Source organism: Rana temporaria (assembly GCF_905171775.1).
Source record: "Rana temporaria chromosome 2 unlocalized genomic scaffold, aRanTem1.1 chr2p, whole genome shotgun sequence".
Taxonomy (NCBI): domain Eukaryota; kingdom Metazoa; phylum Chordata; class Amphibia; order Anura; family Ranidae; genus Rana; species Rana temporaria.
The window spans coordinates 278742-303657 of record NW_024404418.1 but is presented as its reverse complement, the minus strand read 5'-3'; the positions used below and the strand labels follow the sequence as shown (position 1 = coordinate 303657).

The 24916-nt window shown below is 47.4% G+C and overlaps 1 protein-coding gene across 1 annotated transcript in view; it reads left to right on the top strand.

Annotated features, from left to right (window-relative positions):
- The first annotated feature begins 3112 nt into the window (after nt 1–3112).
- UBASH3A (ubiquitin associated and SH3 domain containing A) overlaps nt 3113–24916 on the top strand; it is a 55398-nt gene continuing 33594 nt past the window's right edge. The window contains exons 1-2 of the mRNA XM_040334179.1: nt 3113–3216; nt 24037–24090. Coding sequence (XP_040190113.1) covers nt 3113–3216; nt 24037–24090 — 158 coding nt within the window. The remainder of the gene's footprint in view (nt 3217–24036; nt 24091–24916) is intronic.

The following is a 24916-nucleotide window of genomic DNA, read 5'->3' as shown; positions in this document are numbered from 1 at the left end:
ACCCCAATGTTGGGGGTTATAATTGCTGCCAGTGACCCCAATGTTGAGGGTTATAATTTCTACCAGTGACCCCAATGTTGGGGGTTATAATTGCTGCCAGTGACCCCAATGTTGGGGGTTATCATTTCTACCAGTGACCCCAATGTTGGGGGTTATAATTGCTACCAGTGACCCCAATGTTGGGGGTTATAATTTCTACCAGTGTCCCCAATGTTGGGGGTTATAATTGCTACCAGTGACCCCAATGTTGGGGGTTATAATTTCTACCAGTGTCCCCAATGTTGGGGGTTATAATTGCTGCCAGTGACCCCAATGTTGGGGGTTATAATTGCTGCCAGTGACCCCAATGTTGGGGGTTATAATTGCTACCAGTGACCCCAATGTTGGGGGTTATAATTGCTGCCAGTGACCCCAATGTTGAGGGTTATAATAGCTGCCAGTGACCCCAATGTTGGGGGTTATAATTGCTGCCAGTGACCCCAATGTTGGGGGTTATAATTGCTACCAGTGACCCCAATGTTGGGGGTTATAATTGCTGCCAGTGACCCCAATGTTGGGGGTTATAATTGCTGCCAGTGACCCCAATGTTGAGGGTTATAATTGCTGCCAGTGACCCCAATGTTGGGGGTTATAATTGCTGCCAGTGACCCCAATGTTGAGGGTTATAATTGCTGCCAGTGACCCCAATGTTGGGGGTTATAATTGCTACCAGTGACCCCAATGTTGGGGGTTATAATTTCTACCAGTGTCCCCAATGTTGGGGGTTATAATTTCTACCAGTGTCCCCAATGTTGGGGGTTATAATTGCTACCAGTGTCCCCAATGTTGGGGGTTATAATTGCTACCAGTGACCCCAATGTTGAGGGTTATAATTGCTGCCAGTGACCCCAATGTTGGGGGTTATAATTGCTGCCAGTGACCCCAATGTTGGGGGGTTATAATTGCTGCCAGTGACCCCAATGTTGGGGGTTATAATTGCTACCAGTGACCCCAATGTTGGGGGTTATAATTCCTACCAGTGACCCCAATGTTGGGGGTTATAATTGCTGCCAGTGACCCCAATGTTGGGGGTTATAATTGCTGCCAGTGACCCCAATGTTGGGGGTTATAATTGATGCCAGTGACCCCAATGTTGGGGGTTATAATTTCTACCAGTGACCCCAATGTTGGGGTTATAATTTCTACCAGTGACCCCAATGTTGGGGGTTATAATTGCTACCAGTGACCCCAATGTTGGGGGTTATAATTTCTACCAGTGACCCCAATGTTGGGGGTTATAATTCCTACCAGTGACCCCAATGTGGGGGGTTATAATTTCTACCAGTGACCCCAATGTTGGGGGTTATAATTGCTACCAGTGACCCCAATGTTGGGGGTTATAATTGCTACCAGTGACCCCAATGTTGGGGGTTATAATTGCTGCCAGTGACCCCAATGTTGGGGGTTATAATTGCTACCAGTGACCCCAATGTTGGGGGTTATAATTGCTACCAGTGACCCCAATGTTGGGGGTTATAATTGCTACCAGTGACCCCAATGTTGGGGGTTATAATTGCTACCAGTGACCCCAATGTTGGGGGTTATAATTGCTGCCAGTGACCCCAATGTTGGGGGTTATAATTGCTTCCAGTGACCCCAATGTTGGGGGTTATAATTGCTTCCAGTGACCCCAATGTTGGGGGTTATAATTGCTGCCAGTGACCCCAATGTTGGGGGTTATAATTTCTACCAGTGACCCCAATGTTGGGGGTTATAATTGCTACCAGTGACCCCAATGTTGGGGGTTATAATTGCTACCAGTGACCCCAATGTTGGGGGTTATAATTTCACCAGTGACCCCAATGTTGGGGGTTATAATTGCTACCAGTGACCCCAATATTGAGGGTTATAATTTCTACCAGTGACCCCAATGTTGGGGGTTATAATTGCTACCAGTGACCCCAATGTTGGGGGTTATAATTGCTACCAGTGACCCCAATGTTGGGGGTTATAATTGCTACCAGTGACCCCAATATTGGGGGTTATAATTGCTGCCAGTGACCCCAATGTTGGGGGGTTATAATTCCTACCAGTGACCCCAATGTTGGGGGTTATAATTGCTACCAGTGACCCCAATGTTGGGGGTTATAATTGCTGCCAGTGACCCCAATGTTGGGGGTTATAATTGCTACCAGTGACCCCAATGTTGGGGGTTATAATTGCTACCAGTGACCCCAATGTTGGGGGTTATAATTGCTACCAGTGACCCCAATGTTGAGGGTTATAATTCCTACCAGTGACCCCAATGTTGGGGGTTATAATTGCTACCAGTGACCCCAATGTTGGGGGTTATCATTTCTACCAGTGACCCCAATGTTGGGGGTTATAATTTCTACCAGTGACCCCAATGTTGGGGGTTATAATTGCTACCAGTGACCCCAATGTTGGGGGTTATAATTGCTACCAGTGACCCCAATGTTGAGGGTTATAATTCCTACCAGTGACCCCAATGTTGAGGGTTATAATTGCTGCCAGTGACCCCAATGTTGGGGGTTATAATTGCTGCCAGTGACCCCAATGTTGGGGGTTATAATTTCTACCAGTGACCCCAATGTTGAGGGTTATAATTGCTGCCAGTGACCCCAATGTTGGGGGTTATAATTGCTACCAGTGACCCCAATGTTGGGGTTATAATTGCTGCCAGTGACCCCAATGTTGGGGGTTATAATTGCTACCAGTGACCCCAATGTTGGGGTTATAATTGCTACCAGTGACCCCAATGTTGGGGGTTATCATTTCTACCAGTGACCCCAATGTTGGGGGTTATAATTGCTGCCAGTGACCCCAATGTTGGGGGTTATAATTGCTACCAGTGACCCCAATGTTGAGGGTTATAATTGCTACCAGTGACCCCAATGTTGAGGTTATACTTTCCAGAAAATGTCTGTTTTTTCACGTTTGTGTCACAATAAAGTTTTTCTCCTAATTGCAGGTGCTGGAAATGTCTGCGGGGTGATTACGGGGAAGCTCTGTATTGTCAGCAGTGAGAAGTCATATATACTGTATATAGAGGATATCACCCCTCCCCCACCTCCTCTGTGTCAGGGACAGGATGTCAGAGGTTGTCGGTAAGATGGAACTCGCTGCTCCGCTTTATGCGAAAATCCGAGGCAAAAATAAGGCAGAACCTTCACTTCTGGATGGACTTCTCCATCGGGGCTTCCCGGTGCACCAAGCGTGAGTACTGACCCCCAACTTGTGACCCCCAGCTTGTGACCTGTGACCCCCAACCTGTGACCTCCAACTTGTGACCCCCAACATGTGACCTGTGACCCCCAACATGTCACCTGTGACCCCCAACCTGTGACCCCCAACGTGTGACCTGTGACCCCCAACATGTCACCTGTGACCCCCAACATGTCACCTGTGACCCCCAACATGTGACACGTGACCCCCCAACCTGTGACCCCCAACCTGTGACCCCACACATGTGACCTGTGACCCCCAACATGTGACCTGTGACCCCCAACATGTCACCTGTGACCCCCAACCTGTGACCCCCAACATGTGACCTGTGACCCCCAACGTGTGACCTGTGACCCCCAACGTGTGACCTGTGACTCCCAACGTGTGACCTGTGACCCCCAACGTGTGACCTGTGACCCCCAACATGTGACCCTCAACGTGTGACCTGTGACCCCCAACATGTGACCTGTGACCCCCAACGTGTGACCTGTGACCCCCAACCTGTGACCCCCAATGTGTGACCTGTGACCCCCAACATGTGACCCCCAACCTGTGACCCCCAACGTGTGACCTGTGACCCCCAACATGTGACCTGTGACCCCCGACATGTGACCTGTGACCCCCAACCTGTGACCCCCCAACGTGTGACCTGTGACCCCCAATGTGTGACCTGTGACCCCCAACATGTGACCTGTGACCCCCAACGTGTGACCTGTGACCCCCAACATGTGACCCCAACGTGTGACCCCCAACGTGTGACCTGTGACCCCCAACGTGTGACCTGTGACCCTCAACATGTGACATGTGACCCCCAACATGTGACCTGTGACCCCCAACGTGTGACCTGTGACCCCCAACCTGTGACCCCCCAACGTGTGACCTGTGACCCCCAATGTGTGACCTGTGACCCCCAACATGTGACCTGTGACCCCCAACGTGTGACCTGTGACCCCCAACATGTGACCCCAACGTGTGACCCCCAACGTGTGACCTGTGACCCCCAACGTGTGACCTGTGACCCTCAACATGTGACCTGTGACCCCCAACATGTGACCTGTGACCCCCACTCTCTCCCTGTATATGAATGTCAGGGACCTGAGGTGATGAAGGGTAAATCCTCCTCATGAAATGTTCTTCTGTATCACAGAGGGGGAGGGGAAGTTCCAGTTCTGGTGATAAGATTCAGCTCTAGGCACAGAAAGTGATAGATCAGGAAAATGAAGTGGTTGGTATGGATGATAACGGGTGGTGATAGAGGGTGGTGAAGTGGTAGTTCTATATAGGGAGGGTGACGTGGTAGTTCTATATAGGGATGGTGAAGTGGTAGTTCTATATAGGGATGGTGAAGTGGTAGTCCTATATAGGGATGGTGAAGTGGTAGTCCTATATAGGGAGGGTGAAGTGGTAGTCCTGTTTAGGGAGGGTGAAGTGGTAGTCCTGTTTAGGGATGGTGAAGTGGTAGTTCTATATAGGGATGATGAAGTGGTAGTTCTATATAGGGATGGTGAAGTGGTAGTTCTGTATAGGGATGGTGAAGTGGTAGTCCTGTATAGGGATGGTGAGGTGGTAGTCCTGTATAGGGAGGATGAAGTGGTAGTCCTGTATAGGGAGAGTGAAGTGGTAGTCCTGTATAGGGAGGGTGAAGTGGTAGTCCTGTATAGGGATGGTGAGGTGGTAGTTCTATATAGGGATGGTGAAGTGGTAGTCCTGTATAGGGAGGATGAAGTGGTAGTCCTGTATAGGGATGGTGAAGTGGTAGTCCTATATAGGGATGGTGAAGTGGTAGTCCTGTATATGGATGGTGAAGTGGTAGTTCTATATAGGGATGGTGAAGTGGTAGTTCTGTATAGGGATGGTGAAGTGGTAGTTCTGTATAGGGATGGTGAAGTGGTAGTCCTGTATAGGGAGGGTGAAGTGGTAGTCCTATATAGGGATGGTGAGGTGGTAGTTCTATATAGGGATGGTGAAGTGGTAGTTCTGTATAGGGATGGTGAAGTGGTAGTCCTATATAGGGATGGTGAAGTGGTAGTTCTGTATAGGGATGGTGAAGTGGTAGTTCTGTATAGGGATGGTGAAGTGGTAGTCCTGTATAGGGATAGTGAAGTGGTAGTCCTGTATAGGGATGGTGAAGTGGTAGTTCTGTATAGGGATGGTGAAGTGGTAGTTCTGTATAGGGATGGTGAAGTGGTAGTCCTGTATAGGGATGGTGAAGTGGTAGTCCTGTATAGGGATGGTGAAGTGGTAGTCCTGTATAGGGGTGGTGAAGTGGTAGTCCTGTATAGGGATGGTGAAGTGGTAGTCCTATATAGGGGTGATGAAGTGGTAGTCCTGTTTAGGGATAGTGAAGTGGTAGTCCTATATAGGGATGGTGAAGTGGTAGTCCTGTATAGGGGTGGTGAAGTGGTAGTTCTGTATAGGGATGGTGAAGTGGTAGTCCTGTTTAGGGATGGTGAAGTGGTAGTTCTATATAGGGATGGTGAAGTGGTAGTCCTGTATAGGGATGGTGAAGTGGTAGTCCTGTATAGGGAGGATGAAGTGGTAGTCCTGTATAGGGATGGTGAAGTGGTAGTCCTGTATAGGGATGGTGAAGTGGTAGTCCTATATAGGGATGGTGAAGTGGTAGTCCTGTATAGGGATGGTGAAGTGGTAGTTCTATATAGGGATGGTGAAGTGGTAGTTCTATATAGGGATGGTGAAGTGGTAGTCCTATATAGGGATGGTGAAGTGGTAGTCCTGTATAGGGATGGTGAAGTGGTAGTTCTATATAGGGATGGTGAAGTGGTAGTTCTATATAGGGATGGTGAAGTGGTAGTTCTATATAGGGATGGTGAAGTGGTAGTTCTGTATAGGGATGGTGAAGTGGTAGTTCTGTATAGGGATGGTGAAGTGGTAGTTCTGTATAGGGATGGTGAAGTGGTAGTCCTGTATAGGGATGGTGAAGTGGTAGTCCTGTATAGGGATGGTGAAGTGGTAGTCCTGTATAGGGATGGTGAAGTGGTAGTCCTGTATAGGGATGGTGAAGTGGTAGTCCTATATAGGGAGGGTGAAGTGGTAGTCCTATATAGGGATGGTGAAGTGGTAGTTCTGTATGGGGATGGTGAAGTGGTAGTTCTATATAGGGATGGTGAAGTGGTAGTCCTATATAGGGATGGTGAAGTGGTAGTCCTATATAGGGATGGTGAAGTGGTAGTCCTGTATAGGGATGGTGAAGTGGTAGTTCTATATAGGGATGGTGAAGTGGTAGTTCTATATAGGGATGGTAAAGTGGTAGTTCTATATAGGGATGGTAAAGTGGTAGTTCTATATAGGGATGGTAAAGTGGTAGTTCTATATAGGGATGGTGAAGTGGTAGTTCTATATAGGGATGGTGAAGTGGTAGTTCTGTATAGGGATGGTGAAGTGGTAGTCCTGTATAGGGATGGTGAGGTGGTAGTCCTGTATAGGGAGGATGAAGTGGTAGTCCTGTATAGGGAGAGTGAAGTGGTAGTCCTGTATAGGGAGGGTGAAGTGGTAGTCCTGTATAGGGATGGTGAGGTGGTAGTTCTATATAGGGATGGTGAAGTGGTAGTCCTGTATAGGGAGGATGAAGTGGTAGTCCTGTATAGGGAGGATGAAGTGGTAGTTCTATATAGGGATGGTGAAGTGGTAGTTCTGTATAGGGATGGTGAAGTGGTAGTCCTATATAGGGATGGTGAAGTGGTAGTCCTGTATATGGATGGTGAAGTGGTAGTTCTATATAGGGATGGTGAAGTGGTAGTTCTGTATAGGGATGGTGAGGTGGTAGTCCTGTATAGGGAGGATGAAGTGGTAGTCCTGTATAGGGAGGGTGAAGTGGTAGTCCTGTATAGGGAGGGTGAAGTGGTAGTCCTGTATAGGGAGGATGAAGTGGTAGTCCTGTATAGGGATGGTGAAGTGGTAGTTCTGTATAGGGATGGTGAAGTGGTAGTCCTATATAGGGATGGTGAAGTGGTAGTCCTGTATATGGATGGTGAAGTGGTAGTTCTGTATAGGGATGGTGAAGTGGTAGTCCTGTATAGGGATAGTGAAGTGGTAGTCCTATATAGGGATGGTGAGGTGGTAGTTCTATATAGGGATGGTGAAGTGGTAGTCCTGTATAGGGAGGGTGAAGTGGTAGTCCTGTATAGGGATGGTGAAGTGGTAGTTCTATATAGGGATGGTGAAGTGGTAGTTATATATAGGGATAGTGAAGTGGTAGTCCTATATAGGGATGGTGAAGTGGTAGTCCTATATAGGGATGGTGAAGTGGTAGTCCTGTATAGGGATGGTGAAGTGGTAGTTCTATATAGGGATGGTGAAGTGGTAGTTCTATATAGGGATGGTGAAGTGGTAGTTCTATATAGGGATGGTGAAGTGGTAGTTCTGTATAGGGATGGTGAAGTGGTAGTTCTGTATAGGGATGGTGAAGTGGTAGTTCTATATAGGGATGGTGAAGTGGTAGTTCTATATAGGGATGGTGAAGTGGTAGTTCTGTATAGGGATGGTGAAGTGGTAGTCCTGTATAGGGATGGTGAAGTGGTAGTTCTATATAGGGATGGTGAAGTGGTAGTTCTGTATAGGGATGGTGAAGTGGTAGTTCTATATAGGGATGGTGAAGTGGTAGTTCTATATAGGGATGGTGAAGTGGTTGTCCTGTATAGGGATGGTGAAGTGGTAGTCCTGTATAGGGATGGTGAAGTGGTAGTCCTGTATAGGGATGGTGAAGTGGTAGTCCTGTATAGGGATGGTGAAGTGGTAGTCCTATATAGGGGTGGTGAAGTGGTAGTCCTGTTTAGGGATAGTGAAGTGGTAGTCCTATATAGGGATGGTGAAGTGGTAGTCCTGTATAGGGGTGGTGAAGTGATAGTTCTGTATAGGAATGGTGAAGTGGTAGTCCTGTTTAGGGATGGTGAAGTGGTAGTTCTATATAGGGATGGTGAAGTGGTAGTCCTGTATAGGGATGGTGAAGTGGTAGTCCTGTATAGGGAGGATGAAGTGGTAGTCCTGTATAGGGATGGTGAAGTGGTAGTCCTGTATAGGGATGGTGAAGTGGTAGTTCTATATAGGGAGGGTGAAGTGGTAGTCCTGTATAGGGATGGTGAAGTGGTAGTCCTATATAGGGATGGTGAAGTGGTAGTCCTGTATAGGGATGGTGAAGTGGTAGTTATATATAGGGATGGTGAAGTGGTAGTTCTATATAGGGATGGTGAAGTGGTAGTCCTATATAGGGATGGTGAAGTGGTAGTCCTGTATAGGGATGGTGAAGTGGTAGTTCTATATAGAGATGGTGAAGTGGTAGTTCTATATAGGGATGGTGAAGTGGTAGTTCTATATAGGGATGGTGAAGTGGTAGTTCTGTATAGGGATGGTGAAGTGGTAGTTCTGTATAGGGATGGTGAAGTGGTAGTTCTGTATAGGGATGGTGAAGTGGTAGTCCTGTATAGGGATGGTGAAGTGGTAGTCCTGTATAGGGGTGGTGAAGTGGTAGTTCTGTATAGGGATGGTGAAGTGGTAGTCCTATATAGGGATGGTGAAGTGGTAGTCCTGTATAGGGGTGGTGAAGTGGTAGTTCTGTATAGGGATGGTGAAGTGGTAGTCCTATATAGGGGTGGTGAAGTGGTAGTCCTGTTTAGGGATGGTGAAGTGGTAGTTCTGTATAGGGATGGTGAAGTGGTAGTTCTGTATAGGGATGGTGAAGTGGTAGTTCTGTATAGGGATGGTGAAGTGGTAGTCCTGTATAGGGATGGTGAAGTGGTAGTCCTGTATAGGGGTGGTGAAGTGGTAGTTCTGTATAGGGATGGTGAAGTGGTAGTCCTATATAGGGATGGTGAAGTGGTAGTCCTGTATAGGGGTGGTGAAGTGGTAGTTCTTTATAGGGATGGTGAAGTGGTAGTCCTGTATAGGGGTGGTGAAGTGGTAGTTCTGTATAGGGATGGTGAAGTGGTAGTCCTGTTTAGGGATGGTGAAGTGGTAGTCCTATATAGGGATGGTGAAGTGGTAGTCCTATATAGGGATGGTGAAGTGGTAGTTCTGTATAGGGATGGTGAAGTGGTAGTTCTATATAGGGATGGTGAAGTGGTAGTTCTATATAGGGATGGTGAAGTGGTAGTTCTATATAGGGAGGGTGAAGTGGTAGTCCTATATGGGGATGGTGAAGTGGTAGTTCTGTATAGGGATGGTGAAGTGGTAGTTCTATATAGGGATGGTGAAGTGGTAGTTCTATATAGGGAGGGTGAAGTGGTAGTCCTATATGGGGATGGTGAAGTGGTAGTCCTATATAGGGATGGTGAAGTGGTAGTCCCATATAGGGATGGTGAAGTGGTAGTCCTGTATAGGGATGGTGAAGTGGTAGTCCTATATAGGGATGGTGAAGTGGTAGTTCTGTATGGGGATGGTGAAGTGGTAGTTCTATATAGGGATGGTGAAGTGGTAGTCCTATATGGGGATGGTGAAGTGGTAGTCCTATATGGGGATGGTAAAGTGGTAGTTCTATATAGGGATGGTGATGTGGTAGTCCTGTATAGGTATGGTGAAGTGGTAGTTCTATATAGGGATGGTGGAGTGGTAGTTCTATATAGGGATGGTGGAGTGGTAGTTCTATATAGGGATGGTGAAGTGGTAGTTGTATATAGGGATGGTGAAGTGGTAGTCTTATATAGGGATTGTGAAGTGGTAGTCCTATATGGGGATGGTGAAGTGGTAGTCCCATATAGGGATGGTGATGTGGTAGTCCTGTATAGGTATGGTGAAGTGGTAGTTCTATATAGGGATGGTGGAGTGGTAGTTCTATATAGGGATGGTGGAGTGGTAGTTCTATATAGGGATGGTGAAGTGGTAGTTGTATATAGGGATGGTGAAGTGGTAGTCTTATATAGGGATTGTGAAGTGGTAGTCCTATATGGGGATGGTGAAGTGGTAGTCCTATATGGGGATGGTGAAGTGGTAGTTCTATATAGGGAGGGTGAAGTGGTAGTCCTATATAGGGAGGGTGAAGTGGTAGTCCTGTATAGGGAGGATGAAGTGGTAGTCCTGTTTAGGGATGGTGAAGTGGTAGTCCTATATAGGGAGGGTGAAGTGGTAGTCCTATATAGGGATGGTGAAGTGGTAGTCCTATATAGGGATGGTGAAGTGGTTGTTCTATATAGGGATGGTGAAGTGGTTGTTCTATATAGGGATGGTGAAGTGGTAGTCCTGTATAGGGATGGTGAAGTGGTTGTCCTGTATAGGGATGGTGAAGTGGTAGTCCTATATAGGGATGGTGAAGTGGTAGTCCTGTATATGGATGGTGAAGTGGTAGTTCTGTATAGGGATGGTGAAGTGGTAGTCCTGTATAGGGATAGTGAAGTGGTAGTCCTATATAGGGATGGTGAGGTGGTAGTTCTATATAGGGATGGTGAAGTGGTAGTCCTGTATAGGGAGGATGAAGTGGTAGTCCTGTATAGGGATGGTGAAGTGGTAGTTCTATATAGGGATGGTGAAGTGGTAGTTATATATAGGGATAGTGAAGTGGTAGTCCTATATAGGGATATTGAAGTGGTAGTCCTATATAGGGATGGTGAAGTGGTAGTCCGGTATAGGGATGGTGAAGTGGTAGTTCTATATAGGGATGGTGAAGTGGTAGTTCTATATAGGGATGGTGAAGTGGTAGTTCTATATAGGGATGGTGAAGTGGTAGTTCTGTATAGGGATGGTGAAGTGGTAGTTCTGTATAGGGATGGTGAAGTGGTAGTTCTATATAGGGATGGTGAAGTGGTAGTTCTATATAGGGATGGTGAAGTGGTTGTCCTGTATAGGGATGGTGAAGTGGTAGTCCTGTATAGGGATGGTGAAGTGGTAGTCCTGTATAGGGATGGTGAAGTGGTAGTCCTGTATAGGGGTGGTGAAGTGGTAGTCCTGTATAGGGATGGTGAAGTGGTAGTCCTATATAGGGGTGGTGAAGTGGTAGTCCTGTTTAGGGATAGTGAAGTGGTAGTCCTATATAGGGATGGTGAAGTGGTAGTCCTGTATAGGGTGGTGAAGTGGTAGTTCTGTATAGGGATGGTGAAGTGGTAGTCCTGTTTAGGGATGGTGAAGTGGTAGTTCTATATAGGGATGGTGAAGTGGTAGTCCTGTATAGGGATGGTGAAGTGGTAGTCCTGTATAGGGAGGATGAAGTGGTAGTCCTGTATAGGGATGGTGAAGTGGTAGTCCTGTATAGGGATGGTGAAGTGGTAGTCCTATATAGGGATGGTGAAGTGGTAGTCCTGTATAGGGATGGTGAAGTGGTAGTTCTATATAGGGATGGTGAAGTGGTAGTTCTATATAGGGATGGTGAAGTGGTAGTCCTATATAGGGATGGTGAAGTGGTAGTCCTGTATAGGGATGGTGAAGTGGTAGTTCTATATAGGGATGGTGAAGTGGTAGTTCTATATAGGGATGGTGAAGTGGTAGTTCTATATAGGGATGGTGAAGTGGTAGTTCTGTATAGGGATGGTGAAGTGGTAGTTCTGTATAGGGATGGTGAAGTGGTAGTTCTGTATAGGGATGGTGAAGTGGTAGTCCTGTATAGGGATGGTGAAGTGGTAGTCCTGTATAGGGGTGGTGAAGTGGTAGTTCTGTATAGGGATGGTGAAGTGGTAGTCCTATATAGGGATGGTGAAGTGGTAGTCCTGTATAGGGGTGGTGAAGTAGTAGTTCTGTATAGGGATGGTGAAGTGGTAGTCCTATATAGGGGTGGTGAATTGGTAGTCCTGTTTAGGGATGGTGAAGTGGTAGTCCTATATAGGGATGGTGAAGTGGTAGTCCTGTATAGGGGTGGTGAAGTGGTAGTTCTGTATAGGGATGGTGAAGTGGTAGTCCTGTTTAGGGATGGTGAAGTGGTAGTCCTATATAGGGATGGTGAAGTGGTAGTCCTATATTGGGAGGGTGAAGTGGTAGTCCTATATAGGGATGGTGAAGTGGTAGTCCTATATAGGGATGGTGAAGTGGTAGTTCTGTATAGGGATGGTGAAGTGGTAGTCCTGTTTAGGGATGGTGAAGTGGTAGTCCTATATAGGGATGGTGAAGTGGTAGTCCTATATTGGGAGGGTGAAGTGGTAGTCCTATATAGGGATGGTGAAGTGGTAGTCCTATATAGGGATGGTGAAGTGGTAGTTCTATATAGGGATGGTGAAGTGGTAGTTCTATATAGGGATGGTGAAGTGGTAGTTCTATATAGGTATGGTGAAGTGGTAGTTCTATATAGGGATGGTGAAGTGGTAGTTCTATATAGGGATGGTGAAGTTGTAGTTCTATATAGGGATGGTGAAGTGGTAGTTCTATATAGGGAGGGTGAAGTGGTAGTCCTATATGGGGATGGTGAAGTGGTAGTCCTATATAGGGATGGTGAAGTGGTAGTCCCATATAGGGATGGTGAAGTGGTAGTCCTGTATAGGGATGGTGAAGTGGTAGTCCTATATAGGGATGGTGAAGTGGTAGTTCTGTATGGGGATGGTGAAGTGGTAGTTCTATATAGGGATGGTGAAGTGGTAGTCCTATATGGGGATGGTGAAGTGGTAGTCCTATATGGGGATGGTAAAGTGGTAGTTCTATATAGGGAGGGTGAAGTGGTAGTCCTGTATAGGGGTGGTGAAGTGGTAGTTCTGTATAGGGATGGTGAAGTGGTAGTCCTATATAGGGATGGTGAAGTGGTAGTCCTGTATAGGGGTGGTGAAGTGGTAGTTCTGTATAGGGATGGTGAAGTGGTAGTCCTGTTTAGGGATGGTGAAGTGGTAGTCCTATATAGGTATGGTGATGTGGTAGTCCTATATAGGGATGGTGAAGTGGTAGTCCTATATAGGGATGGTGAAGTGGTAGTTCTGTATAGGGATGGTGAAGTGGTAGTTCTATATAGGGATGGTGAAGTGGTAGTTCTATATAGGGATGGTGAAGTGGTAGTTCTATATAGGGATGGTGAAGTTGTAGTTCTATATAGGGATGGTGAAGTGGTAGTTCTATATAGGGAGGGTGAAGTGGTAGTCCTATATGGGGATGGTGAAGTGGTAGTCCTATATAGGGATGATGAAGTGGTAGTCCCATATAGGGATGGTGAAGTGGTAGTCCTGTATAGGGATGGTGAAGTGGTAGTCCTATATAGGGATGGTGAAGTGGTAGTTCTGTATGGGGATGGTGAAGTGGTAGTTCTATATAGGGAGGGTGAAGTGGTAGTCCTATATGGGGATGGTAAAGTGGTAGTTCTATATAGGGAGGGTGAAGTGGTAGTCCTATATAGGGATGGTGAAGTGGTAGTCCCATATAGGGATGGTGATGTGGTAGTCCTGTATAGGTATGGTGAAGTGGTAGTTCTATATAGGGATGGTGGAGTGGTAGTTCTATATAGGGATGGTGGAGTGGTAGTTCTATATAGGGATGGTGAAGTGGTAGTTGTATATAGGGATGGTGAAGTGGTAGTCTTATATAGGGATGGTGAAGTGGTAGTCCTATATGGGGATGGTGAAGTGGTAGTCCTATATGGGGATGGTGAAGTGGTAGTTCTATTTAGGGAGGGTGAAGTGGTAGTCCTATATAGGGATGGTGAAGTGGTAGTCCTATATAGGGAGGGTGAAGTGGTAGTCCTGTATAGTGAGGATGAAGTGGTAGTCCTGTTTAGGGATGGTGAAGTGGTAGTCCTATATAGGGAGGGTGAAGTGGTAGTCCTATATAGGGATGGTGAAGTGGTAGTCCTATATAGGGATGGTGAAGTGGTTGTTCTATATAGGGATGGTGAAGTGGTAGTCCTGTATAGGGATGGTGAAGTGGTTGTCCTGTATAGGGATGGTGAAGTGGTAGTCCTATATAGGGATGGTGAAGTGGTAGTCCTGTATAGGGAGGGTGAAGTGGTAGTCCTATATAGCGATGGTGAAGTGGTAGTCCTATATAGGGATGGTGAAGTGGTAGTCCTATATAGGGAGGGTGAAGTGGTAGTCCTATATAGGGAGGGTGAAGTGGTAGTCCTATCTAGGGATGGTGAAGTGGTAGTTCTATATAGGGATGGTGAAGTGGTAGTCCTATATGGGGATGGTGAAGTGGTTGTCCTGTATAAGGAGGGTGAAGTGGTAGTTCTATATAGGAATGGTGAAGTGGTAGTTGTATATAGGGATGGTGAGGTGGTAGTTGTATATAGGGATGGTGAAGTGGTAGTTGTATATAGGGATGGTGAAGTGGTAGTTCTATATAGGGATGGTGAAGTGGTAGTTGTATATGGGGAGGGTGAAGTGGTAGTTCTATATAGGGATCGTGAAGTGGTAGTCCTGTATAGGGATGGTGAAGTGGTAGTTATATATAGGGATGGTGAAGTGGTAGTTGTATATAGGGATGGTGAAGTGGTAGTTCTGTATAGGGATGGTGAAGTGGTAGTTATATATAGGGATGGTGAAGTGGTAGTTGTATATAGGGATGGTGAAGTGGTAGTTCTATATAGGAATGGTGAAGTGGTAGTTCTGTATAGGGATGGTGAAGTGGTAGTTGTATATAGGGATGGTGAAGTGGTAGTTGTATATAGGGATGGTGAAGTTGTAGTTCTATATAGGGATGGTGAAGTGGTAGTTCTATATAGGGAGGGTGAAGTGGTAGTCCTATATAGGGAGGGTGAAGTGGTAGTACTGTATAGGGAGGGTGATGTGGTAGTCCTATATAGGGATGGTGAAGTGGTAGTTCTATATAGGGATGGTGAAGTGGTAGTCCTGTATAGTGATGGTGAAGTGGTAGTTCTATATAGGGATGGTGAAGTGGTAGTTCTATATAGGGATGGTGAAGTGGTAGTCCTATATAGGGATGGTGAAGTGGTAGTTCTATATAGGGATGGTGAAGTGGTAGTCCTGTATGGGGATGGTGAAGTGGTAGTCCTATATAGGGAGGGTGAAGTGGTAGTCCTATATGGGGATGGTGAAGTGGTAGTTCTATATAGGGAGGGTGAAGTGGTAGTTCTATATAGGGAGGGTGAAGTGGTAGTCCTATATAGGGAGGGTGAAGTGGTAATCCTATATAGGGATGGTGAAGTGGTAGTCCTATATAGGGAGGGTGAAGTGGTAGTCCTTGTAACGGCTATCCAATGGTGTGAGGGTCTCAGCCGTTGGAGACGTCCTTTTCCCTGGCAAGCTGCGATATGCAGGTACCGCCGGTATATCCCATCGAACGCCCTTCCAAGAAACGAGACGGGCTACGTTTGAAGGGTCAAGCAGACTGACTTTATTTGCCACATTTTTCCTCCTTATATCTGCTTACAAACTGTACAGAAACAAATGACACTCCCCCCCCCCACCCAGGGGGACTTCAATACACACACTTTGAAAGAATGACCTTCCCTTGAGTCAATCAGCCGCTAGACGTTTTGGCTCCTAAACTTAGCTTGATTAGACAATAGAATTCAATTAACCTTTAAAACAATTATCACTCACACATAATCCCCCTCAGCAGACACCTCACAGGAGGCTGTTACCTACACAAAAGAGAGTTCATTAGCTATGCAAAGGGAACATTAGCATTCAGCATTGAAAGAGACTTGTCCAGTTAACCCTTTGAGCTCAGAATACAATGTGGTACATCCAATTGTGACAAGCCATGCAGTTCCTTGTAGTCCTCCCTGCATGAAGATTATCGATGTCCAGACAGCATGCATATGTCCGTTACACTACTCCCCTTTTGTGGAACACTCCGGCAAACCCGGATTGATCCTTTTCGGATCAACTTGGGGATGTCCGGTCTGCTGTTAGGGTAAAAGTTCCGTTTGCCTGGACAGTCCGTCGGCCTTCCCATTGGCTTACCAGGTCGGTAGCTGATGGTGACGGTGAATAATAGAATTCAATTCTGGAACAGTCACTTGCTTTGCTCTCTCAATGGCTCCCAAAACCTGTTGCTGATGTTCTTGGGACAAATACGGCACCACCTGGATGCAAATCCCATTTAATCTTTTGACAATTTCTGCCTGTTTGTGCATTTCAATGTTCAAGCCACGGGACATCTCATAATACATGACATAGTGTCGTTGCATCTCTGATTTCTCACTGGCCAACTTGTCACATTCCCATTTTAGACTGTGATATTGTGCCGGATCTACAGTACATGTCGGGGAAGGTAGTCTTACCCGGTTCTCAGCAGCAAGTGGGTTGATTCCAGCAACGCGGGTGGTCACGGGACAAGCAGCAGCAGGTGTAGGTAAATAAGCCGAAGTCAGAGGGCCAATGTCGTTGCCCAGCACCACCTCGGCAGGTAGGTTGTCCATGATACCAACTGTGGTCTTTCCTGACCCGGCTCCCCAGTCTAAGTGCACCCGGGTGGTGGGTACGCGAAATACAGCACCCCCTGCGACCCGGACGGCAACTGTGCGAGTGGACACGTTCTCTGGCTTTACCAGATGTTTTTGAATCAGAGTGATAGTAGTCCCGGAATCTCTTAGGCCTTGTGCTACTTGTCCATTCACTCGTACCTCCTGACGGTGATGCTGACGGTTATCCGGAGAGGCCGCTTGTATTGGGTCTGCCTCATACCAAATTCCCAGACATTCCTCAGGGCCCCCCTCGGTCTCCAGGCAGTGGGCCGCAGAGGGACGTGATGGAGTGACCTCTGTGTTAGGTTCTGTGCGTCTCCAATTGTTATTTGTAGCTCTCAAAGGGCAATAACGAGCAATATGTCCCGTGTCACTGCAGTGATGGCACGTCACCCTAGGCGAATCCCGGGGGTAGTTGCTAGGCCCCTGAGGACGTGGTGGGACTGGAGCCTGAAACTCTGGGCGTGGGGTGACGGTTGGAGTACGCGGTTCTACCTTATGAGCCAGCCGCATAGTACCCTGGCTTACTTTCCTTGTCTCCGCGTACTCATCTGCTAGCCGAGCCGCCTCGTTTAAGTTAGCGGGACGGCGATCTCGTACCCAGTCTTGTATGTCTGCGGCCAGGTCTTGGAAGAAATGTTCCATTAGGAACAGCTGTAATACTTCCTCCCCGGTGTTGGCCTTGCACCCTTGGACCCAAAGGGATGCCACCCTTTGTAACTGGTTGGCCCATTCCATGTGGGAGTCCACAGCCATCTTCTTGGACTCCCGGAAGCGCCGGCGGTAGGCTTCTGGCGTTACGGCGTATCGGGTTAGCAGCGCCTTTTTAACTTGCTGATATTGTAAAATATCCTCTGGAGCGAGAGCCCGAAAGGCTTCATTGGCTTTGCCCGACAATTTCCCCGACAAAATAGTGACCCATTGGTCTGGTGGTACCTGGTGTAGTGAGCACTGCCTCTCAAAGTCCGCCAAATATCCATCGATTTCCTCCTCACTTTCTACAAAAGCTTTAAATGCAGTGAACGATATTTTCTTTCCTGTAGCAGCAGGTGGGGGGGTAGGAACTGCATGTGTAATGGGCTGTCTAGCTCTTACCAGTTCCAGTTCTTGTCCCCTCTTCGTTTGTATCTCTTCCCTTGCTTCCCGAAACAGCTGGTTGATTAGTTCCACGGACGTTTCTGGATACAAGGATAATCTCCGCTGTACAATCCCAGTAATTACATCTTCCTCGCTGACCGGTGCAAGGGGCTCCGTTCCTTCCATGGATCCATCCATTTCATCCAGCTCCAGCAGGTCAGCTATCAGCTCCCTCCGTGGTCTGTTGCTGGCGCTCCTACCACGACTCTCCAATAGATATTTTAGTGTGGATGTTTTCAGCCTGGCGTACTGCGACTCCATTCAGCACTTGCTCTTTGGATAAAAGGACCATCCCACCGCTGCCAACCAATGTAACGGCTACCCAGTAGTGTGAGGGTCTCAGCCGTTGGAGACGTCCTTTTCCCTGGCAAGCTGCGATATGCAGGTACCGCCGGTATATCCCATCGAACGCCCTTCCAAGAAACGAGACGGGCTACGTTTGCAGAGTCAAGCAGGACTGACCTTTAATGCCACATTTTTCCTCCTTATATCTGGTTACAAACTGTACAGAAACAAATAACACTCCCCCCCCCCTCCCCAGGGGGGACTTCAATACACACACTTTGGAAGAATGACCTTCCCTTGAGCCAATCAGCCGCTAGACGTTTTGGCTCCTCAACTTAGCTTGATCAGACAATAGAATTCAATTAACCTTTAAAACAATTATCACTCACACATAATCCCCATCAGCATACACCACACAGGGGGGCTGTTACCTACCCAAAAGAGAGTTCATTAGCTATGCAAAGGGAACATTAGCATTCAGCAATGAAAGAGACTTGTCCAATTAACCCTTTGAGCTCAGAATACAATGCGGTACATCCAATTGTGACAAGCCATGCAGTTCCTTGTAGTCCTCCCTGCATGAAGATTATCGATGTCCCGGCAGCAGGCATATGTCCGTTACAGTCCTGTATAGGGATGGTGAAGTGGTAGTCCTGTATAGGGATGGTGAAGTGGTAGTTCTATATAGGGATGGTGAAGTGGTAGTCCTATATAGGGATGGTGATGTGGTAGTCCTATATAGGGAGGGTGAAGTGGTAGTCCTGTATAGGGATGGTGAAGTGGTAGTTCTATATAGGGATGGTGAAGTGGTAGTCCTATATAGGGAGGGTGAAGTGATAGTGCTGTATAGGGATGGTGAAGTGGTAGTTCTATATAGGGATGGTGAAGTGGTAGTCCTGTATAGGGATGGTGAAGTGGTAGTCCTATATAGGGATGGTGAAGTGGTAGTCCTATATAGGGATGGTGAAGTGGTAGTTGTATATAGGGATGGTGAAGTGGTAGTTGTATATAGGGATGGTGAAGTGGTAGTTCTATATAGGGATGGTGAAGTTCCTTGGTTCTTGGTAGGGACACTGGTCTAGGACTGATAGTGATACATTTATGGACGGTACGTTGGTTCTTGGTAGGGACACTGGTCTAGGACTGATAGTGATACAGTTATGGACGGTACCTTGGTTCTTGGTAGGGACACTGGTCTAGGACTGATAGTGATACATTTATGGACGGTACGTTGGTTCTTGGTAGGGACACTGGTCTAGGACTGATAGTGATACAGTTATGGACGGTACGCTGGTTCTTGGTAGGGACACTGGTCTAGGACTGATAGTGATACAGTTATGGACGGTACGCTGGTTCTTGGTAGGGACACTGGTCTAGGACTGATGGTGATACAGTTATGGACGGTACGTTGGTTCTTGGTAGGGACACTGGTCTAGGACTGATAGTGATACAGTTATGGACGGTACGCTGGTTCTTGGTAGGGACACTGGTCTAGGACTGATAGTGATACAGTTATGGACGGTACCTTGGTTCTTGGTAGGGACACTGGTCTAGGACTGATAGTGATACAGTTATGGACGGTACGCTGGTTCTTGGTAGGGACACTGGTCTAGGACTGATAGTGATACAGTTATGGACGGTATGCTGGTTCTTGGTATTCTTGGTAGGGACACTGGTCTAGGACTGATGGTGATACAGTTATGGACGGTACCTGGTTCTTGGTATTCTTGGTAGGGACACTGGTCTAGGACTGATAGTGATACAGTTATGGACGGTACGCTGGTTCTTGGTAGGGACAGTGGTCTAGGACTGATGGTGATACAGTTATGGACGGTACGCTGGTTCTTGGTAGGGACACTGGTCTAGGACTGATGGTGATACAGTTATGGACGGTACCTTGGTTCTTGGTAGGGACACTGGTCTAGGACTGATAGTGATACAGTTATGGACGGTACCTTGGTTCTTGGTAGGGACACTGGTCTAGGACTAATGGTGATACAGTTATGGACGGTACCTTGGTTCTTGGTAGGGACACTGGTCTAGGACTGATGGTGATACAGTTATGGACGGTACGCTGGTTCTTGGTAGGGACACTGATCTAGGACTGATGGTGATACAGTTATGGACGGTACGCTGGTTCTTGGTAGGGACACTGATCTAGGACTGATGGTGATACAGTTATGGACGGTACCTTGGTTCTTGGTAGGGACAGTGGTCTAGGACTGATGGTGATACAGTTATGGACGGTACCTTGGTTCTTGGTAGGGACACTGGTCTAGGACTGATGGTGATACAGTTATGGACGGTACCTTGGTTCTTGGTAGGGACAGTGGTCTAGGACTGATGGTGATACAGTTATGGACGGTACGCTGGTTCTTGGTAGGGACACTGGTCTAGGACTGATGGTGATACAGTTATGGACGGTATGTTGATTCTTGGTAGGGACACTGATCTAGGACTGATGGTGATACAGTTATGGACGGTACCTTGGTTCTTGGTAGGGACACTGGTCTAGGACTGATGGTGATACAGTTATGGACGGTACCTTGGTTCTTGGTAGGGACACTGGTCTAGGACTGATGGTGATACAGTTATGGACGGTACGCTGGTTCTTGGTAGGGACACTGGTCTAGAACTGATGGTGATACAGTTATGGACGGTACGCTGGTTCTTGGTAGGGACACTGGTCTAGGACTGATAGTGATACAGTTATGGACGGTACGCTGGTTCTTGGTAGGGACACTGGTCTAGGACTGATAGTGATACAGTTATGGACGGTACGCTGGTTCTTGGTAGGGACACTGGTCTAGGACTGATGGTGATACAGTTATGGACGGTACCTTGGTTCTTGGTAGGGACACTGGTCTAGGACTGATGGTGATACAGTTATGGACGGTACGCTGGTTCTTGGTAGGGACACTGGTCTAGGACTGATGGTGATACAGTTATGGACGGTATGCTGGTTCTTGGTAGGGACACTGGTCTAGAACTGATGGTGATACAGTTATGGACGGTACGCTGGTTCTTGGTAGGGACACTGGTCTAGGACTGATAGTGATACAGTTATGGACGGTACGCTGGTTCTTGGTAGGGACACTGGTCTAGGACTGATGGTGATACAGTTATGGACGGTACCTTGGTTCTTGGTAGGGACAGTGGTCTAGGACTGATGGTGATACAGTTATGGACGGTACCTTGGTTCTTGGTAGGGACACTGGTCTAGGACTGATGGTGATACAGTTATGGACGGTACCTTGGTTCTTGGTAGGGACAGTGGTCTAGGACTGATGGTGATACAGTTATGGACGGTACGCTGGTTCTTGGTAGGGACACTGGTCTAGGACTGATAGTGATACAGTTATGGACGGTACGCTGGTTCTTGGTAGGGACACTGGTCTAGGACTGATGGTGATACAGTTATGGACGGTACCTTGGTTCTTGGTAGGGACACTGGTCTAGGACTGATGGTGATACAGTTATGGACGGTACCTTGGTTCTTGGTAGGGACACTGGTCTAGGACTGATGGTGATACAGTTATGGACGGTACGCTGGTTCTTGGTAGGGACACTGGTCTAGGACTGATGGTGATACAGTTATGGACGGTATGCTGGTTCTTGGTAGGGACACTGGTCTAGAACTGATGGTGATACAGTTATGGACGGTACGCTGGTTCTTGGTAGGGACACTGGTCTAGGACTGATAGTGATACAGTTATGGACGGTACGCTGGTTCTTGGTAGGGACACTGGTCTAGGACTGATAGTGATACAGTTATGGACGGTACGCTGGTTCTTGGTAGGGATACTGGTCTAGGACTGATGGTGATACAGTTATGGACGGTACCTTGGTTCTTGGTAGGGACAGTGGTCTAGGACTGATGGTGATACAGTTATGGACGGTACCTTGGTTCTTGGTAGGGACACTGGTCTAGGACTGATGGTGATACAGTTATGGACGGTACGCTGGTTCTTGGTAGGGACACTGGTCTAGGACTGATGGTGATACAGTTATGGACGGTACGCTGGTTCTTGGTAGGGACACTGGTCTAGGACTGATAGTGATACAGTTATGGACGGTACGCTGGTTCTTGGTAGGGACACTGGTCTAGGACTGATGGTGATACAGTTATGGACGGTACCTTGGTTCTTGGTAGGGACACTGGTCTAGGACTGATGGTGATACAGTTATGGACGGTACGCTGGTTCTTGGTAGGGACACTGATCTAGGACTGATGGTGATACAGTTATGGACGGTACCTTGGTTCTTGGTAGGGACAGTGGTCTAGGACTGATGGTGATACAGTTATGGACGGTATGTTGATTCTTGGTAGGGACACTGATCTAGGACTGATGGTGATACAGTTATGGACGGTACCTTGGTTCTTGGTAGGGACAGTGGTCTAGGACTGATAGTGATACAGTTATGGACGGTACGCTGGTTCTTGGTAGGGACACTGGTCTAGGACTGATGGTGATACAGTTATGGACGGTACCTTGGTTCTTGGTAGGGACACTGGTCTAGGACTGATGGTGATACAGTTATGGACGGTACCTTGGTTCTTGGTAGGGACAGTGGTCTAGGACTGATGGTGATACAGTTATGGACGGTACCTTGGTTCTTGGTAGGGACACTGGTCTAGGACTGATGGTGATACAGTTATGGACGGTACCTTGGTTCTTGGTAGGGACAGTGGTCTAGGACTGATGGTGATACAGTTATGGACGGTACGCTGGTTCTTGGTAGGGACACTGGTCTAGGACTGATAGTGATACAGTTATGGACGGTACGCTGGTTCTTGGTAGGGACACTGGTCTAGGACTGATGGTGATACAGTTATGGACGGTACCTTGGTTCTTGGTAGGGACACTGGTCTAGGACTGATGGTGATAGTTATGGACGGTATGCTGGTTCTTGGTAGGGACACTGGTCTAGAACTGATGGTGATACAGTTATGGACGGTACGCTGGTTCTTGGTAGGGACACTGGTCTAGGACTGATAGTGATACAGTTATGGACGGTACGCTGGTTCTTGGTAGGGACACTGGTCTAGGACTGATAGTGATACAGTTATGGACGGTACGCTGGTTCTTGGTAGGGATACTGGTCTAGGACTGATGGTGATACAGTTATGGACGGTACCTTGGTTCTTGGTAGGGACAGTGGTCTAGGACTGATGGTGATACAGTTATGGACGGTACCTTGGTTCTTGGTAGGGACACTGGTCTAGGACTGATGGTGATACAGTTATGGACGGTACGCTGGTTCTTGGTAGGGACACTGGTCTAGGACTGATGGTGATACAGTTATGGACGGTACGCTGGTTCTTGGTAGGGACACTGGTCTAGGACTGATAGTGATACAGTTATGGACGGTACGCTGGTTCTTGGTAGGGACACTGGTCTAGGACTGATGGTGATACAGTTATGGACGGTACCTTGGTTCTTGGTAGGGACACTGGTCTAGGACTGATGGTGATACAGTTATGGACGGTACCTTGGTTCTTGGTAGGGACAGTGGTCTAGGACTGATGGTGATACAGTTATGGACGGTACCTTGGTTCTTGGTAGGGACACTGGTCTAGGACTGATAGTGATACAGTTATGGACGGTACCTTGGTTCTTGGTAGGGACACTGGTCTAGGACTGATGGTGATACAGTTATGGACGGTACGCTGGTTCTTGGTAGGGACACTGGTCTAGGACTGATGGTGATACAGTTATGGACGGTACGCTGGTTCTTGGTAGGGACACTGGTCTAGGACTGATGGTGATACAGTTATGGACGGTACCTTGGTTCTTGGTAGGGACAGTGATCTAGGACTGATGGTGATACAGTTATGGACGGTACCTTGGTTCTTGGTAGGGACACTGGTCTAGGACTGATAGTGATACAGTTATGGACGGTACACTGGTTCTTGGTAGGGACACTGGTCTAGGAATGATAGTGATACAGTTATGGACGGTACGCTGGTTCTTGGTAGGGACACTGGTCTAGCTCCAGGTATTGATTTGTGTGTAGTTTGGTAACAATCTAAGCTGAATTCTCAGAATTTCTCTCTTTTTTTATACATTGATTATCTCATCAATAACCTCGGACTGTTTTTCTCTCAGGTATAAAGCGCTCGCTGCCACTGGTTGGAGTTCATTGCAGTCTGCAGAAGAATGGTGAGGCGAAGGGACGATAAAAGACATTCGTTGTCTGATGGTCTTCTGATTGGTCGTCTGATTGGTCGTCTGATTGTCGTCTGATTGTCGTCTGATTGTCTTCTGATTGGTCTTCTGATGGGCTTCTGATTGGTCATCTGATTGGACTTCTGTTTGGTCGTCTGGTCTTCTGATTGGTCGTCTGATCGGTCGCCTGATTGGTTGTCTGGTCCTCTGATGGTCTTCTGATTGGTCGTCTGATTGGTCGCCTGATTGGTCATCTGATTGGTTGTCTGGTCTTCTGATGGTCGTCTGATTGGTCGTCTGGTCGTCTGATTGGTCATCTGGTCTTCTGATTTGTCGTCTGATGGTCTTCTGATTGGCCGTCTGATTGGTCGTCTGGTCGTCTGATTGGTCTTCTGATGGTCTTCTGATGGTTCTCTGGTCTTCTGAATGGTCGTCTGGTTGTCTGATTGGTCTTCTGATTGATCGTCTGATTGGTCTTCTGAATGGTCTTCTGATGGTCTTCTAATGGGTCGTCTGATTGGTCATCTGGTCGTCTGGTCGTCTGATTTGTCGTCTGATGGTCTTCTAATGGGTCGTCTGATTGGTCTTCTGATTGGTCGTCTGGTCGTCTGATTAGTCGTCTGGTCGTCTGATTGGTCTTCTGAATGGTCTTCTGATGGTCGCCTGATTGTCTTCTAATGGGTCGTCTGATTGGTCTTCTGATTGGTCTTCTGAATGGTCTTCTGATTGGTTGTCTGGTCTTCTGATGGTCGTCTGGTCGTCTGATTGGTCTTCTGATCGTCTTCTAAATGGTCGTCTGATTGGTCGTCTGAATGGTCGT